This window comes from Vidua macroura, chromosome 1 (assembly GCF_024509145.1).
Source record: "Vidua macroura isolate BioBank_ID:100142 chromosome 1, ASM2450914v1, whole genome shotgun sequence".
Taxonomy (NCBI): Eukaryota; Metazoa; Chordata; class Aves; order Passeriformes; family Viduidae; genus Vidua; species Vidua macroura.
This window is the reverse complement of record NC_071571.1, coordinates 73055948-73072932: the sequence shown is the minus strand read 5'-3', so window position 1 is coordinate 73072932 and position 16985 is coordinate 73055948. Positions and strand designations below refer to the sequence as shown.

Genomic DNA, 16985 nt, shown 5'->3' with positions numbered 1-16985 from the left:
AATGAAGAGTGATTTGAAAGTGAGCCTTGCTCATTTCCAAACACATTTAAGACAATTTTTCAGTGTTAATCAGGTGAGATGAAAACACAGCTCATTACTGTAGTAACACCAACTTACAAAAAGCAAAAAGCAAATCGGGATAGCTACAAATAAATGCAATCATTAGATTACAGATCACAGACTAAATGAAGGAGAAGAGTAGTTAACACCAAATTTGTACTGGGATAAGATCTCTATCTCAACCTTGTTTTAACAAAATGAACTAATGAATGCAATACTTCAACAGAGAAAAATGTCCATTCACAAGAAAGAAAAGGATCGGGGTTTAAACTCATACAAGATCCTGGAAAGGGCAAGCATTGATAGGAAGTTTAACAAGGCCAAGTGCCAGATTCTCTGTCTGGGACAGCCCCAGCTGTGTGCATAAAGTGAGGAATGAGACATTGGAGAGCAGCACTGTGGAAAGGGACCTGGGGGTCCTAGTCGAGGGCAAGTTGAACATGAGTCAGCAGTGCCCTGGCAGCCAGGAGGGCCAAGTGTGTCCTGGGGGTACCAGGCACAGCATGGCCAGCCAGGCAAGGGAGGGGATTGTCTCGCTCTGCACTGAGCTGGGGCCGCCTCACCTTGAGTGCTGGGGCCTGTGTTGGGTGCTACAATATAAAGACAACATTAAGCTGTTACAGAGTGTCCAAAGGCGAGCAACTGTGAAAGGTGATGGTGAAAGGTCTTGAGGGGAAGCCATATGAGGAGCAGCTGAGGTCACTTCATTCAGCCTGGAGGGGACTGAGGGAAGACTTCATTGCAGAGGGGAATGGAGGGGCAGATACTGATCTCTTCACTTTCATGACCAGAGACAGGGCTCAGGGAAACAGCATGGAGCTGAGTCAGGAGAGGTTTAGGTTGGATATCAGGAGGTCTTTCACCCAGAGGGTGGTTTAACACTGTAAAGGCTCCCCCGGGAAGTGGTCACAGTACCAAGCCTGTCTGAGTTCAGAAGTGTATGGACAACACTCTCAGGCACATGGTGCAATTCCTGGGGTGTTCTGTGCAGGGCCAGGAGTTGGACTTGATGATCCCAATGGGTCCCTTCCAACCCATCATATTCTATAATACTGTTTGCTTGAAACCAGGGCCTGGCAGCTTTGCAAGCAACAGAACACAAGGGCTGTGCTTGGACCAAAGAACGTAATTTTACTTCTTTTATCTGCCCAAATGTACCTCCAGGTATGTTTTGCTACGGTCTCAGGAGTGATGTACAAATATCAGTCATGCAAAAAGCTCAAAATAAACACCAGCATAGGTCCCTTAACACCTTCTACAGTCTTTCCCAAGGTATTTGCTACTGACAACTGTGAGAGATGGCACACTGAGCCAGGAGGGCTTGTGAACATAGCTGCTCTATTCCAGGAAATAAATGTAACATAGTTTGGTTACAAACTAGGCAATCTGGAATACTCTAACAGAAGGGCCAACAGAGCTACATGAGGACTCTTGCTATGTACTCACAGAGTCAGATGGTTAAAGCCTACTGTCCTCAGAGTGAATGCACGTGCTAGAAGTCGAACATGAGTAAAGATGACTCCAATTGCTTCCTCAAACTCTGTAAGCTTTTGAAGAACCGGAGAGGTCTCAATGAGTTGCCTGTCAGTATTGGACTCCTGCAGCTGCAAGAAAAATGAAGCGTAAGTAATGACAAACTCAGACTGCTGCAGAAATTTTCAGAAAGCCTTCTCTAAATCAAGGGCACAGAATACAATGAACAAGTTTTGTGGACAGCTGAACTGAGAAAACCAAGTTTGCTCTGCCTCTTTAATTACCACTTAAGGAAGATATGAGTTCTGATGTATGCTTTTTTAACAGCTAAGGCATTTAAACACATCACTTGCATGTTTCTACACGTGGATGCATTGTAGCATAATACAAACTTTCACAAAACATGTACAATTGTATATTTCTGCATTTTCTAACATTATCACATTGTTTGCAACTGAGCAACAGATTCAAAAATTATTAGAATACAACTGGCAGACTGACAGCGTGTCAAGACGAGACAAAACCCAAATCAATTTCTCCCACTTTCCTTAAGTATCAAAACATCAAGAATAAACACTTTAAATATGAAATTCAAAAGGGCACACTAACACAAGAAAATTAAAATTATTTCTTTGGGTCAATATCTTTTCTTATCAGTTTCTTGTCTGATGTCCTTACTGTGATGACACTGTTAAATGCCTTTGTGGAGCTGGGAAATGGCTTAAGCATTTCCTCCTCCACCTATTCTGAGCATCTCTTTGGTACAGTAATGCCTTAGAGGAAGACTTATCCAGAAGAGGATGCCTAAAAGAAAAGTAAGAATAACCACAGCTTTTTAAACTGGCATTGAGATAATTTTTGGTTTGCTGTCTGCCCCTTTTCTATTAATTGATTACATTCAATTTTTCTGTTTTCTGTACAGAGCATTCAGTTCACACTTTCATAGAGCTACATACCCTTGCACCAAATTCCAAACCTGTTCAGCTGCATGTGGAGCTGAGACTGCTTTTTGCTTACTCATGCACAGCCCTTTCTATTCACCTACACAGAATTTCTTCTGCTTTTTTAAACTCCACAGTGAGTCACCCTTGCATTCTCACAACCAGAGTGCAATTCTTCAGTCTGCTGTTGTCCCTGCTACCTGAAATAATTTGGTACTGTCAACAAACTGCTCATCCTCTTCCCTAGGCTGTCAATGAGAACAGCCTGTACGTTAGCAAAAATCCCGAGGGAAATCTGCCAGTGATCACCATTCCTTGCAAGATGCGGTCATTTCACTCCTGTTCTCCATTTCTTATGTTTCAGCCATTCCTTTTAATCTGGTATGGACTGACATTTTTCATTGGAGTTGCTTTTTTTAATTGCTTCTTAAAAAAAAGATAAAAAATTTGAAAGTCTTTCCTGACTGTCTTTCCAACAGCCTCTCAGGAAACCCAGCAGACAGTATCATCTGCATTATCACATGCTGTTTTGTCCCCTAAAACCTTCCATACATCAGTGAGGCAGGACTTGTCCTTACATGCTGACTCTTTCTAGAGTCCATATGTATCCAGATGACCACTAATTATTTTTTAGAACCATTTCTACAGACTTGGCTATTGCCAAGTACACCGAAATGAGGCTCTATAATTCTGCTATCTTCCCAGAGCTTTTTTTTATTGATTGGGATCTCATTTGGCATATTGTTACAGTGATTTTTAGTAATTTTTAAAAATGCCATTTTTCAGGCTAGCTGTGCCAAAAGGCCAGTCTGAGATGCCTGTGTTTCACCTACTGTCAAAACCCCCTAGGATAGTTTTGGAATGTGGAAGAAAACAATTTTCATCACACAAGTCAAGGCAGTAATAAGAAATTGTAAGCTTACTACACTGGCTGTTGCTTCTTTGTGAAAGCAGGGATGAAAAGGTTAAAATAAAGTAAGAGCAAAGAAATTCAGAGTAAGAACAATTTTCTTTGGAGCTGCGTGTGCCACCACACAGGACAGCTAGTGCTGAATCTCAAAATGTTATCTTCCATTAAGAGTATTTTGAATTTATACTCAGAGGGATGTGGTTGTAAAAAATCTTCATATGCACTGATTTGTTGCTGAAGATTTTGTCTGTGCATTCTCTGCTCTTCTTGCAGTACTCTTGCACACTCCTGCTTGCACTGAAGACAAGGAGCTACAGTGCAGAGAGGCTCTGAGACTTGCTCTATGTCTGCCCAAGAATTCAGTAAGGGAGAATGGACTCAGATATCAATCTCCCAACTTCCAGCCTCATAAACCAACAGCTTGTGAACTTGTATCCTTCAATACATGGAGGACAAGTAAGCCTTCAGACCTTCATAATTTCTCCATACAGAATCTCCATACTGTAACAACCACACTATCATTGCATGGGCACGCACACACAAAATCAAAATCTAATAAAATCTAAACTTTTATGGCATTCAATTAACGTGCCTTCCTACTATTAAGGTTTCAGTCCTAATTTCAGGTTAAGAAAATATGTTCATTGATTGTTTTTGCACCCTTTCCCTCCAACTTAGAGAAGACAAACAAGAAGCTGTCAAAACGTTACCTCTCGTTGGATTTACGGTATAGGCAAAGTTATACAACAAACACGAGCAGAGGAAAGGTGAATGATTAATTCTCAGAGAGGCAAAAATTCACTACTTATTTAAAAAAACCAACCAAACAAATCACAAACCAAACACGAAGGAAAACATATATATATTCCTTTGGCTACTCTTTAGCACAATTTCTGAGATGTCATCACAATGGAAACCTATGGAAAAGCATCCCTCAAAATAAAACAGAACTGTGAAATTTATTACAGAAAGGGATACACTTACTTGGAGTGGGTGTAGTGGATAATTAAGCCATACATCCCGCAGGTCCTGCAAACATTGAGAGATGCCTTTAATGCTCAAGGGAGTCATTTAACAAATTCCACAGTACTAAATAAAATGTCATTACTTGAAATACTGAACTATTTCAGATGCTGACTCTGCTTATTGCAAATTCAATAGTGCTGGGAAACTAATTTTTAAAATCATGTATTTGCTGTTCAAACTGCCTGTAGTTCTCCCAATTAGCTTGTGTCAAAGAGGTGGAAAAATCCTTGAACCACATAAAAAGTGGTTAAAGGAAGAAAAAGATTTGTTTAAGCCTCAGGACTAACTTTATTTGCAAGCACTCCTCAGTAGCAAGTTTGACTTCTCCAAAGGACTGAAAAAGAAAAAAAAAAACCACTTATTTTCTTCTATTTCATAAAGGCTTCCTTCACTACAGATACCAAGCAGAAAATAAACAGTGAATTACAATAAGCTTCCAAATACTTTTATTTCTAATAAGCTTTGTCATTTCACAGACTTAAAGGAAGGAAAATAATATGCAATTCATCCTCTCCCCACAGCCACGTGTGCTGTGCCAGTAGTGGGTACCTTTCTTCACCTTTATACAGCACATGTTCTAACTAACAACCATCTAAGATACAGCCTGATCTGCTCTTGCACACTGTAATTGTGCAATTGGGTAAATGCTAAATGGAACACCCTCATTTTTTTTTTCCACAAATATATGTTTAAAGCTTTTAAATCATCCTCGGGCAGGATGATTTAATTGATGAAACAGAATAGTTGCTCAACATGTGCATCATTCCCTCAGAGCCTGACACCTGGATCTGTAGCATCCATTTATGTTTTTAGAGCATTCCACTTTGAATGGAAGCCATCAGGCTTCCCACACCAGCCCATCCTTCCCTACCTCAGCCACACAACCTAAAACACACCTTAGAAAACACCATAATTTTTTTGCCTGGATCAGTACAGCTTGCTGTCCTAATTTAATTTCTAGGAACTGCATAAAACAGTATTTCTGTTCATTTCTGATCCTTAAGTAAAACAATGGACAGAAAAGCACATCAAGTTATTTTTGAGCTGGAAATCCAATCATGTAAGGACATAAATACCTTTTCATTGAAGAGCAAACGTCCAAATAATTGTTTTGCTTCTTCAAGGCTTCCCTCCAGATAAACAGCTCCTACATGAGGGGACCAATATGTCAAAGGTCAATAATGCAATTAGTATGTAGAAAATTACTAAGCATGAGAAAGTCAAAGATCTTGGACTTCTTCGTCTCCAACATTAATTTTTAAAAGCACGCTTTCTGTAGCAACACCTATTTTTTAGAGAAATTTAAAGCATGTTAAAACACCAGCATAAATCAACAGTCATAAAGTGCAAAGAAAAACCTGAAATAATTATATCAGTGATAGGAAATTATACATCCAAAGAGAAAAGTTTATACAAATTAACCTAGATGCAGTATATTTCCAGAAGTACTTTCCAGTAAACAGCTAACTATACAATTGTGCTGGTTTCAGCTGGGATAGAATTAATTTTCTTTGCAGTAACTAGTACAGGGATATGTTTTCCATTTTTGCTGAACACAGGGTTGATAAAACAGAGATGTTTTTGTTATTGCTGAGCAGGGCTCACGCAGAGTCAAGGCCTTTTCTTTTGGTACTGCTACACTGGAGAGGAGACTAAGGGGTGCTTGGGACACTGGGAGGGGACACAGTCAGGACAGGTGACCCAAACTGACCAAAGGGATATTCCAGACTGCATGACATCATGCTCAGTATATAAATTGCAGGGAAGAAGGAGGAAATGGGTATGCTGGGAGTGATGGTATTTGTCTTCCCAAGTCATCATTACGTGTGACAGGGCCCTGCTTTCCTAGAGATGGCTGAACAGCTGCCTGCCCATGGGAAGCAGTGAAATGATTTATTGTTTTGCTTTGCTTCTGTGCACAGCTTTCCCTATGAAACTGTTTTTATCTCAACCCATGACTTTTCCAGCTTTTACCCTTCCAATTCTCTCCTCAATCTCACTGGTGGAGGAGTGAGCAAGTGGCTGTGTGCGGCTTGGCTGTTGGCTGGGGATAAACCACAACAACATTTGCAGATAGGGAAATCCATGAAATACATTTCAGTAACTAGCAAACAATTACCATTTATTCTATTACACTTCCAATGAGATTACACTCATATAAATGATGTGTCAGGACTATTGCAAAGCTCAAGGTCTTCCTTTAGCTTCCTTCCTTATTGGTATCACAATAATTTATTGTCTGAACTAGAAAGGGCATCTCTGCTTGTCTCAGTTTCTGAAGATTATGTTTTGGTTTTTTTTTAAACTTCACACACAGCCTTCACTAGCTCTCTCCACATGTCTATCATTAACAAGCTCTGCAAAACTTGTGTTCACGTATTATATTGTATCCTATATGCTCTGTATCTGCACAGGCACTTCTTATATTTTAGTATCAACATTTTGTCCTCTACTACGTTTTACATGAGAATTTCTGAAATTCTCAAACTTGTTATTGTAAGCATAAAACCAAATGGAATACACAGCTGCATCAAGAACACAGAGGAAGGGAGTACATGCTCCCACATTCAGGAAGAACATTATTTGCCTTGTCTTTACCTTCCACTTTGATTCCTCACTAGGTCAACTACTTTCTTTGGACATTTCAAAGAAAAGTTTGGGTTTTTATAAGACTAATCTTGAAGAGCAGTATTATGAGAGCACAAAATTTTAAACAATTCCTAGGCAGCCTGCTCATACTTCTGTTTTTTATGTTCATCACAGGGACTTTGTGATGAAGACTTTGTAGAAGAGCCTCAAATAGGAGCTCCAGACCCTACATATACTTTTATAGTCCCATAGCAAGCTCCCAGATTTTAGCTACAGCACTGACAAAATCTCATTGCTCAATTAACTTGCAAACAGCTTTGTATTGGAGGTTAAACAGCAAGCCTGCTCTCTCAGCAAATCTCAATGCTTGCCAAATAGTTCTCATCACTACATCCTAGACAAGCTGAAGCCTATGAACAAAGACACAGATACATATCTAGCATTCCTCTTCTGTTTGCTTTTTATTTTTAATTTAAAGATCAAAGCGTTAATGGAAAGCAAAACAGAGTTAAAAAGAAAACTCTTATTCCTTGATAAGAGGAAATGCAATCTGGCCCAAGGCAGAATGCAAAGAACTACTGACATCTAAGCCAACTATGATCTATTTTTCAAAGCAGGACAAAATACTTTAGGAGCTCATGTAGTACATAAAGACCTGCATCAGGGCTAAACCATTCCCACAGCTACTAACTTGTACAGTACATCTCGATGAATACAAAGTCAAACCAGTGAGACTAACTTGCTTTGTGTACTCAAACAAGTAAAGGTTCATAAAAATATGCTATTTAAAATAGAGCTTGTGCAGATGTAACCAATGAGATTTTCACCCTCCTGGCTTGGTAACTGTGGTCAGGCCCTGATTTCCTCTGCAATATAAACCTATAGACCAGTGCAGCCAGTCAAAATCAGCATCTTAGCACCCAACAACAAATTTGATACAACTCTCCTTCACCCTCAGTTAGAGGGTAGCTTTATTACACCAGCCATGGCATATTGCCATGCTTTTTACCTGTAAGAAAAATGCAAAGACTAAAAGGTATTTACTTTGCAAATTCACAGAAGGCTAGCAGGGCACAGAGGAAGTAGTCTGGTGACTCAGCTGGGAGTGAGTGCCTGATGCATTCAGAAGGCAAGCTACAGTTTAAAATTCAGGGCTGAGGTTGCAGGTCTGTTCAAGCACTACTGGAAGCAGTGAGCCTGCTTATCTTCTGCCAGGCCATGGTGACTGAACTGCTCCCCTCAGACAGGGGGCAGGTGTCAGGCCATACTGGCACAGGAGAGGTGGAGTTCTGCAGAAACGGCTCCACCTTCAGTGTGTGGGAGCCAAGATACAGAAGATGAGATTTTCATGGTTTACTACACACTCGTGTTTATACATGTGGCACATGTGCAGGAGAGGGGAAGGGACAAAGATGATGCAAGAAGCTTTACTACTGCCTACTCCTACTAGCACTACTCAACAGGCTCACATCTCCTCCATCACAGACAACACAGCACACAGACACGTATAAAATGTACCTGCCTGCACACACAAATGCAAACACATTACCTATTAGGGCTTCAAAGCAGTTGGCCATGGCATGGCGGAGATCTGACTCCCTGCAAAGGTCTGGACCATGAGCATAGAGCATAAATCGTTCTAGTTCCAGCTTCTGCAAAATATGTAGAAAGAGTTAAAACTCAAAAACATGGCTTTAGAAGTACAAGAGTACCAGTTTAGTCACTGAAGTTCAATTACACTGCCATCATGTAGCTACTAGGTTTGAAGGAACTATGAAGCTTTTCTCTATAGTTTCAGTTTAGACACAGGCTAAAATTAAACCATTTTCTTTGTTTATCAGAGGCAAACAACTGGAGTGCAATACCATGGAAAAACTAGAATTATCAAACCAAAAGAAGCTAAAGCAGAACAGTGAGGAAAAGGAACTCCAGTAGACACAATCCATTGAACATCTGGCTTTTTCCTCTAAGACCATCAACAGCTGGTAGCCTCTGGGCACTGCAAGAGAAGGTTCATATTTTAATCTGCAGTGCCACCTAGCTTCCTCCTTCCTTTCAAAAGTGCATAATTAACACTCATCTGCTGCCTGAACTATAGTTCTGCTTGTCAGTCAAAATCTCAGATAGTAAGTCAGATATTTTCTGTAATATATGATAATTCTGCTATAGAAATGCCGGCCAGAGCTCCTAGATTCTCTTTATATATTCGTCTTTTTGACACAAAACCATTATTGGGATTTTTAAAGAAGAGATTTATGCATTTTGTGAGGTTTGTATGAGAACAGGCTCTTCCCAGCTGGGTGTAAGTTCTTACTGATTAATTTCCTGTTAACTTTTAACTTCCTCCTCCTATAGTATATTTAAGAGGTAAAGCTGGAGACTAAGTTGTTTGAGATGCATGGCTTAGACATGTTTCAATTGCCAAAAAGAGTTTTCCATTTTCAATGAATGGAAGCCTATTCACTGCTCCAGAACACTGTGAATTACGACTGATAGTGTTCCATCACACTTTATAATGTGCAGTGGAGCGCTTGCTAGAGTCAACATAAGAGTAGAATATTAATTGTTTTATATAAAATTTCAACTTTTTATACTCATCATTTGCTTCTTAGTTATGAACAGCATTCCACAAGTTCAAGAGACATTGAGAGGCTAAGAATTATATTAAGTGAACTGAATGCAACACAACACTGCAGGGGATGAAACCAGGAACATCTTGTAAGACACATGAAAGGAAAATTGGGACTATACAGATATCTAATATTTACAGCTGCATCTACAGATTTTAAAATATTGCAATAAAAATTTTCAAAAGTTGTCCTTGTACAATGATAAAGGCTGTGAACAGACTTGAAGAGTATATGAGCTTTCTTGATGTAGGTTTAAAAATAGTATCATTAATTCAAATGTCAGGCAATACCATATTTGTAAACAAGGCCCTGATATGAAATGTTTCAATCAATTCATGCTTATCTAAATTAATAAAGAAAGACGTGGAAGAAAATTATTGTGTCCACTGCCTACCCTATGCCTCTCCTGACAGCTGAGCAAAAAGATGATATGTTAAAAATCCTGAAGTTTTTGCCAAAATCCAAAGATCAGATAAGCTTGTCTGGGGCACTGTGTGATTACAGAGAGGAAAGCTTAAAAGTGCAACTTAAAAACCATCAGCAGTACACAGCAGACAGTGTGTGCACATGTGTGGCATAATCAATTGTATCAGTAAGTCTCAGACTGTTTCTTAAAAAAAAAAGCTAACAAAATAAAGAATGAATAAGGGAATACCTACCTATTTATGAAAAGATTGAATCAACTTTCTGTATCATAATGCCATGCACCAATATCATATATAGAAATATAAAAAGCTCCATTGTTCACAGAACTAAATCAAATAAAATTCTAAGGCATCTTAATTTTTCCCAGGAGATAACACAACTCTTCTCCAAAACCCTGTTTAATATACTGCTAATTACTCTGACAGTCTACAGTGGACCTGAAAATGACTGCATAGGTTATGGAGCAGATGACATTTCCCCCCCACCATATTTTCTACCTCTTGTTGCCATGTTCTCCCTACATATTCTATCAGAAAGTTCTCTTATAAGCAATATGTTTATAAGTTTGATTCTTTTTCTTCACTGAAGTTCTACTGTCAACTTCATTACTTGTGAAAATTAAAGGCAATTATAGGCACACCTTCAACAAAGGCTAAAAACTTATCTTTATGCCTGCAAAAATCACTTTTCCCAAAAGCATGCTTTGGAGAAAACACAAAGTTTTCCTTTTTCTTTAAAATCTACTTTCAAACTGAAAGGGTTCCTGCATCCCCAATCTTGTACACAAAACACAACAAACAAAGTGATGTTCAAAGCAGGCAGCTCCCTCAAGAAGCAGTCTAGGCACTCATAGTATTCTACCCATGGATGTCAAACACAGAGACACAGAGAGCTGTACCTTAGCCAGCATGGCCAGGTGCTGGTTCTGTACGATGGCAGTGCGGTATGTAGCTAATCCTCCTTCCTCCAGAGTGGGAAACAGGTAGTATAAGTGGACACTGGCAAAACAAAAAGCAAACCAGATTTTGTTAGCATTTGATTAAAGATGAACCACATACACCTGTAGACAACTGTGCCCTTCCCTCAGACCCTAGTGGGTAATATGGGTCCCTTCCCAAAATGGAACTCAGCTTGAAGTAAGGTAAAGATACAAACATTCAAACAATGCCCAATCTGACCAGATAGCAATGGCAGCACAGCAGGAAGAGTGCTGCTTCTCTGCTGGGCAGCACGTAATGTCTAAATCCCTGCCCCAGCCTCCAGTTCCCTCATCTCAGGTTTCTGTCTAGCAGCAGAGGGTTCAGCACAGCTGACACCTAGAGGATGCTGAGGAATAAAGCACAAGGGAAGCCTCAGCCTTGAGAAACGCCATGCTGTGGGTACACACTGCTTTCAGGTGATGCTGCTGCCAACAGGGTATCTATCTGTTTATACATGTTTCTTAAAGTATTTTAACAGATTCTAATGGAAACAAAGAACAGAACTCAACAGCCTGGATTTATCAAATGCGTGAAGTCATTATTCCACAAACAAGCAAAAAAAAAAAAAAAAGAAGAAGTAAAAGTCACAAGCTTTTAACAACCTTTAATAGTATTTGTCATCATGCTAGCAAGGTACTTCATAAAACAGAAACAAAACAAAACAAGTAATTCACTGATCCCATCAAGATCTGAGTAATGAATAACTGATTTTGGATACTTTCATCTATGACTATCTAATGCATGTCAAAAAAAGTTAACACATAGAGGGTTTTCAACATTCCCCAATTAAGGCACTGTGTGGTACTAATTATTAAAATATTTTATTAAGCCAGTACACAAGGATAAAAATGCAAGGTGCAAGATTATTTAAGGACAAAAACTGCTATAAAACTTAGAGGCAATCCAATCAAGCATCGTAATTCACAACAGCAGACATCTGAAGTTGACAGAGGTAGAAAAAAAAAATCAGACTTAAATAGGTGCTTACATGCTCTATTGAGCAAAAATGGAGCTCATTTTTTCCTGAATCGAGAAAAAATCTAGCTCAGAAAGTGAACTGATGGTTGATGAACAATGACAATGAAAAATGCAAGACATTTTAATCAGCAAGTTGTCCATCTTCCAGCCTGTACTGTTGTATGAGAGAAAAGGCCATGAGTTTTAAGGGCAGTGGAGACCTTTACAGGCTAATAGTTTTTAATATCATGTAGCTAATGGCTAGTAGAGAACAGAGATATAAAGGCAGTTTTGTTGTTCATATAACAAACTGGCTTAAAGAGCAAATTAGCAGTAAACAAGACTACACCTCTATCAAAAACAGTAGAACAAAGCAGGTGAAAATAGAGTATAATCTTTATATTATGCAACCTGTTTGCCTCTAGTAAGGTAAGGTAGAACAATGGAGGTAACTAATAATATGCCAGTATTGTTCACTGATTTCAGAAGACTCAGACCAGAACTGGAGCAATTTCTGATGAACCATGGGTTTTTTTCATTACTTTTGAATAGATTGCATTTGTGCTTAACTATTTAAGTTGTTATGGAAGCTACAGCCCTAATTACTGGAAATACAAGAACTGCAACACATTCAACATTACCCATAAATGCTTCTCCCTCGCAACTAGACAAAAAGAACCCATGGAAACAAAATAGCATGCTAGGAAAAATATCTTTCCTTTAAAAAAAGGGTATAAAGTTCAACTTGTCTATAGCTGAATAATCTCTAACCCAAATCAATTTAAAATTGCACGCCATGAAACAGAAACTCTAACTTTTTATTTTGTAATCTTTCTTGCTTTATCATGACCACTGGAAGAATTATCAAGAGAGTTGTCTTCAGGTGTGCAGATCTAAATATCAGGCAGGACTGCAAATATACACAGTGAAAGTAGACACTGGAAAGTTCAATAAACACAACACTATAATAATAACATACAAAGGTGAGAACTGTTGAAGAATTCCCCATTTACCTTGTTAAGAACTCCACCACAGCATCTCCCAGAAATTCTAAACGCTCATTGTGGTTAATCCTGAAAAAGGCATTTTAAAATTCACCATAACCTAAGTAACACATACTGGTTATTTACACAACATAATTAAAACAGAAAAAAATCAGAGTTGATTGCTAATCTGTCACAATACTAATTTTTGCAGCCTCCCACACCCTCTCTGGTTTATAATCCTTTCCAAAACAGTAATAACTATGTGAATCATGAAACTCAGGACTGACACCACCACCTTCAAAATTTCCGTATATTCTGTTCTGAGCTATTGTCAGAGCTTCATAAAATAGGAAAAGGAAACAGGAGTGCTGCCTGGCACTGATGTCAGGTTTCTCTCTCCATCAGAGGGCACCAGATGACTGAAACAAACAGCCTGTTCCAAGCCTTGTGCATGACACTAGGGAGCCCTACCTAATTAAAATCAACAACTGCAGGGCAGGATGACCCTGCAGCAGATCGTTGCTATGGCAGAGGGAATAGGAACTTGGATGTTTCATAGCACCTTTAAAGGCCTTGTTTTCTGTAACTTCCTCTGAGCTCAAAAGAAAAAATGGCTGTACCAGGAGATACATCCAAAGATGCCATTAAGTTATTAGAATCTTTTATTTCCTCTGTTTTCTTTTATCACCGCTCCTGATTTACCTTTGTTTTGCAAGAACTTTCATTTCCTTCAAGCTGTCTGCCTGCTTATATTCAATACATACAAATTTCTGCTCTAGACAAAGCAAGTAAGCAGAACCATTTTTGATTTCACACATGATTGTAACAGAATCAAGGACATTGGCACAAGACTTTTTTTTTTTTAATCCAGAAGAGCCTTGTCAAGTGTTGGCAGCTTTTATTGTAATTTTCACTCCCCCAACAATTACAGAATTAGTGAAATTTCTGAAATAGCAGGCCTTTGTTATGGGCTGAAGGAATTCAAGTACCTCTGCTGTAAGAAACAGTAATGTGTGAGCAAGTCTGTGTAGCAACATAACTGAATACACACCTCTCTCAGAAATTGGACTTTATATTTTTGTGTTATTTCATAAGAATTAATGTAATTTAGCCTTATGTTATCTTTAGAGGACTCAAACAAGCTTGAAGAGAAAAGGGCATGGTCTAGCTGAAACAGCATTGAGGGAACAGAGCAACAATAATTTATGCAGAATTAAATTTCTCCTACTCCCAAGCTTCTTTCAAAATGATGGCTCTTGAACGGTCCAGCTACAGCACTAGCTAAAATACACACTGCCATCTAGTTCATGAATTTAAGAGATTTCACATGCAACTGTTTCTTGCATTAGCTTTGTGAGCTTTGTGTATTCAATTTCAGCTCAATATGGTGCCTGTGGCTGTAAACCACATCTTAAAATATATTTATACGCACAGAATTCTTAGTGGTCATTTACGGATTATTGCATTAAAACATTAATGGGTTTTGCATCTGTCTTTAAATTGGAACAGTAAATCAGCAAAGCCCATGTTCAGCACCACACTTCTGTTAACAAGGTGCCATGCCAGGAAGGTGCTACTGTGAGAAAACAATAAAATTGGATGAAGAATCCAATTTATAGCACTGATAACAACAACAACAAATCTTATTTTTTATTCTACAAAAAACAAAAATGTAGCCTTTTAGTCCTCCTCATTTCAAGGATCAACAAAAATGATAGAGTTATCTGTTAAAACCTTCCTCAGATGTTTTCTGCAGGCATGACCAAACATTTACTATGTCACTGCTAATGGAGGTTCAACACAACTTCATAATATAGAAGTAAATTCAAAATGACTTTTCACTTCAACTATTTGCCAAAGCTGTTGCTGACAGTAAGTTGGTTGTTTCTATTAAATATCTCCCTCTGCAGCAGCTTCCCTACTTGCAAACAACTATTTTTATTACCTGGAAGGAGCTGGATCATCCTGTCCCAAACGGGACATAATATTTATCAGGGTGTTTATCCCTAAAAACATAAACAACGTACTATTAAGTAAACAGCCACTAATTCACTTTGAATAAATGTAGAAAACAATTACTCAAAATGTTACTTTGTAATTGCTGTACACAAGATTATCCTGTTATTTACAGGGCTCACTACATAAAATATAATCCTTACCAATGCTCTCTGCCTAACTGCCCACAGTCCCATTACAACAGTATTGAATTTTTGCATTCAGGGAGCCAGATAAATACCACCTTTGCATGAAAAGGACATTCTAAACATTACATAAGCAACAAACAATTTACTTCATTATCACTGAATTTACTTTATAGGGGTGAGGAATATTTTGCAGCAGACAGACTACACGTTCACATTAGTAAGACACATTTACAAAATATATTCCAGATCATTCACCATGTTGAGCAGCAAATTAAGAAAACAGTACTTGCCAAAAATCTAAGCAAATACATCCTCCCATTTATTACCCTTCCTTGTTCTCAGCTCTTTACTTATTGATTATTTTGCAAAATCCAGTCTTTTAGAAAGACCTCACTGGTGTCTGCATATAATCATTGAAATTCTCTACTGAAGGCATCTCTCAAAAGAACAATGGCCAAGGAAATGATAATGGAAGAAAGGGTGCTCTTATTGATTAACTGTGTGGTAAGAGAAGAATGGTAGTGGTGCAAATAGCATACCTTTTTTTCTCATGTGTATATGGTGAACTTTTCTATCTCCATACTTGGGCTGTCGAATTCCACAGTTGGATAAGGAATTTCTGGCGTGATCTGGATTCATCCCAAAATTTAAATGATGGCTTGGGTGAGTCATGGCAAGCTATAGTGTAACACATACAGGAAAAAAAAAGGGTTAAATGTCTTTTTGAAAATGAAAGAAAAACATTATCTTAGACTGGTAGCTAGTAATAGTTATTTTTCAATTTGAAGAAAGGTTACGAAGTGATGCAGTCAATCAGAAACTTGGTTCCAGCAATTTAAATGTAGGGTGAGCTATTTCAGATGTCAGAAAGAAGCAACATTTATGCTCAATCATCAATTTAACTAATTAACTTTCATCATTTTTTCCTTTAAAGAAAAATTAAAAAGAGAAAAATTACAAGAGAAAAAGCATGAACTATCAATTTGCCTTAAGACTTTTGCTTACCAGCTTTGCTGACCTGATTTCAATACATTTGCTTATTTAAAAATATATTCACTCTAACACTGAACTATAAATATTCATATTAAAAAAATATGCAATTAAAAGAGCTTCCCAACCATCCATATTTACATTACTTAAGTATTTATAAAACTCTCCTAGCTCAAAAAATGAAACAACAAGAAGTACATTATTCTTGGCAGAGTTAATCACAGAAGAACCCTTTCCCTCATGACTATAGTGGACTCATTCTTGAAATGGAAGAGGAATGACAGAATTGGTCCTCTGTTTTACCTTTGTACCACCAAGGATTACCATAAGTTTACTTTGCTGCTGACACCAACACTGCAGAAATGGCAGCAGTAAATAGAACTACAGCTTGTTTTTCAGAACTCCATCCTGCAAACTCGTAGCATTTCTCCTTCTTTACACATACACAGATCAAAATATTGTGCTTGTATAAAAGTATTTGCACACAAACCTTGTGTATAAAAAGGAGGAAACACTGGAAAATGCAAGCTACAGAAAGTTACTTCTGACCCACATGCAGGACTGGTGCTGCAGACTGTGAGCAAAGACATTCAGTAATTCACCCAAACACTGTCTGTTGCTTTCTAAGCATAAAACTTAAAGAGGAAAATTATATTTGATCAACAATAAGAACTTTCTCCAAGTCCTTTTTAATTCCTTGATAGTATTACTCAGTTTGTTGTAATTGCACTTTCTCAAATTCTGCTCCATCTGGACTACATGACACATTACAGCTTTTCTGAATAGATAATTCAGTGTAATCTTTTTTTAACCTGCTTGTACTTTAAAAAGAATATACCATGATAAAATTGGTAACAATCAATATAGAATTAT

At 38.1% G+C, this 16985-nt stretch overlaps 1 protein-coding gene across 1 annotated transcript in view; it reads right to left on the bottom strand.

The window, feature by feature from the left end:
- The window catches only part of DROSHA (drosha ribonuclease III), a 73842-nt gene that overhangs the window by 14478 nt on the left and 42379 nt on the right, over window positions 1–16985 (bottom strand). Inside the window, exons 18-25 of the mRNA XM_053985567.1 lie at window positions 15662–15800; window positions 14924–14984; window positions 13006–13065; window positions 10954–11053; window positions 8549–8651; window positions 5487–5557; window positions 4369–4413; window positions 1507–1664 (exon numbers count right to left, since the gene is read on the bottom strand). Of these exons, the coding sequence (XP_053841542.1) occupies window positions 1507–1664; window positions 4369–4413; window positions 5487–5557; window positions 8549–8651; window positions 10954–11053; window positions 13006–13065; window positions 14924–14984; window positions 15662–15800 (737 nt within the window). The remainder of the gene's footprint in view (window positions 1–1506; window positions 1665–4368; window positions 4414–5486; window positions 5558–8548; window positions 8652–10953; window positions 11054–13005; window positions 13066–14923; window positions 14985–15661; window positions 15801–16985) is intronic.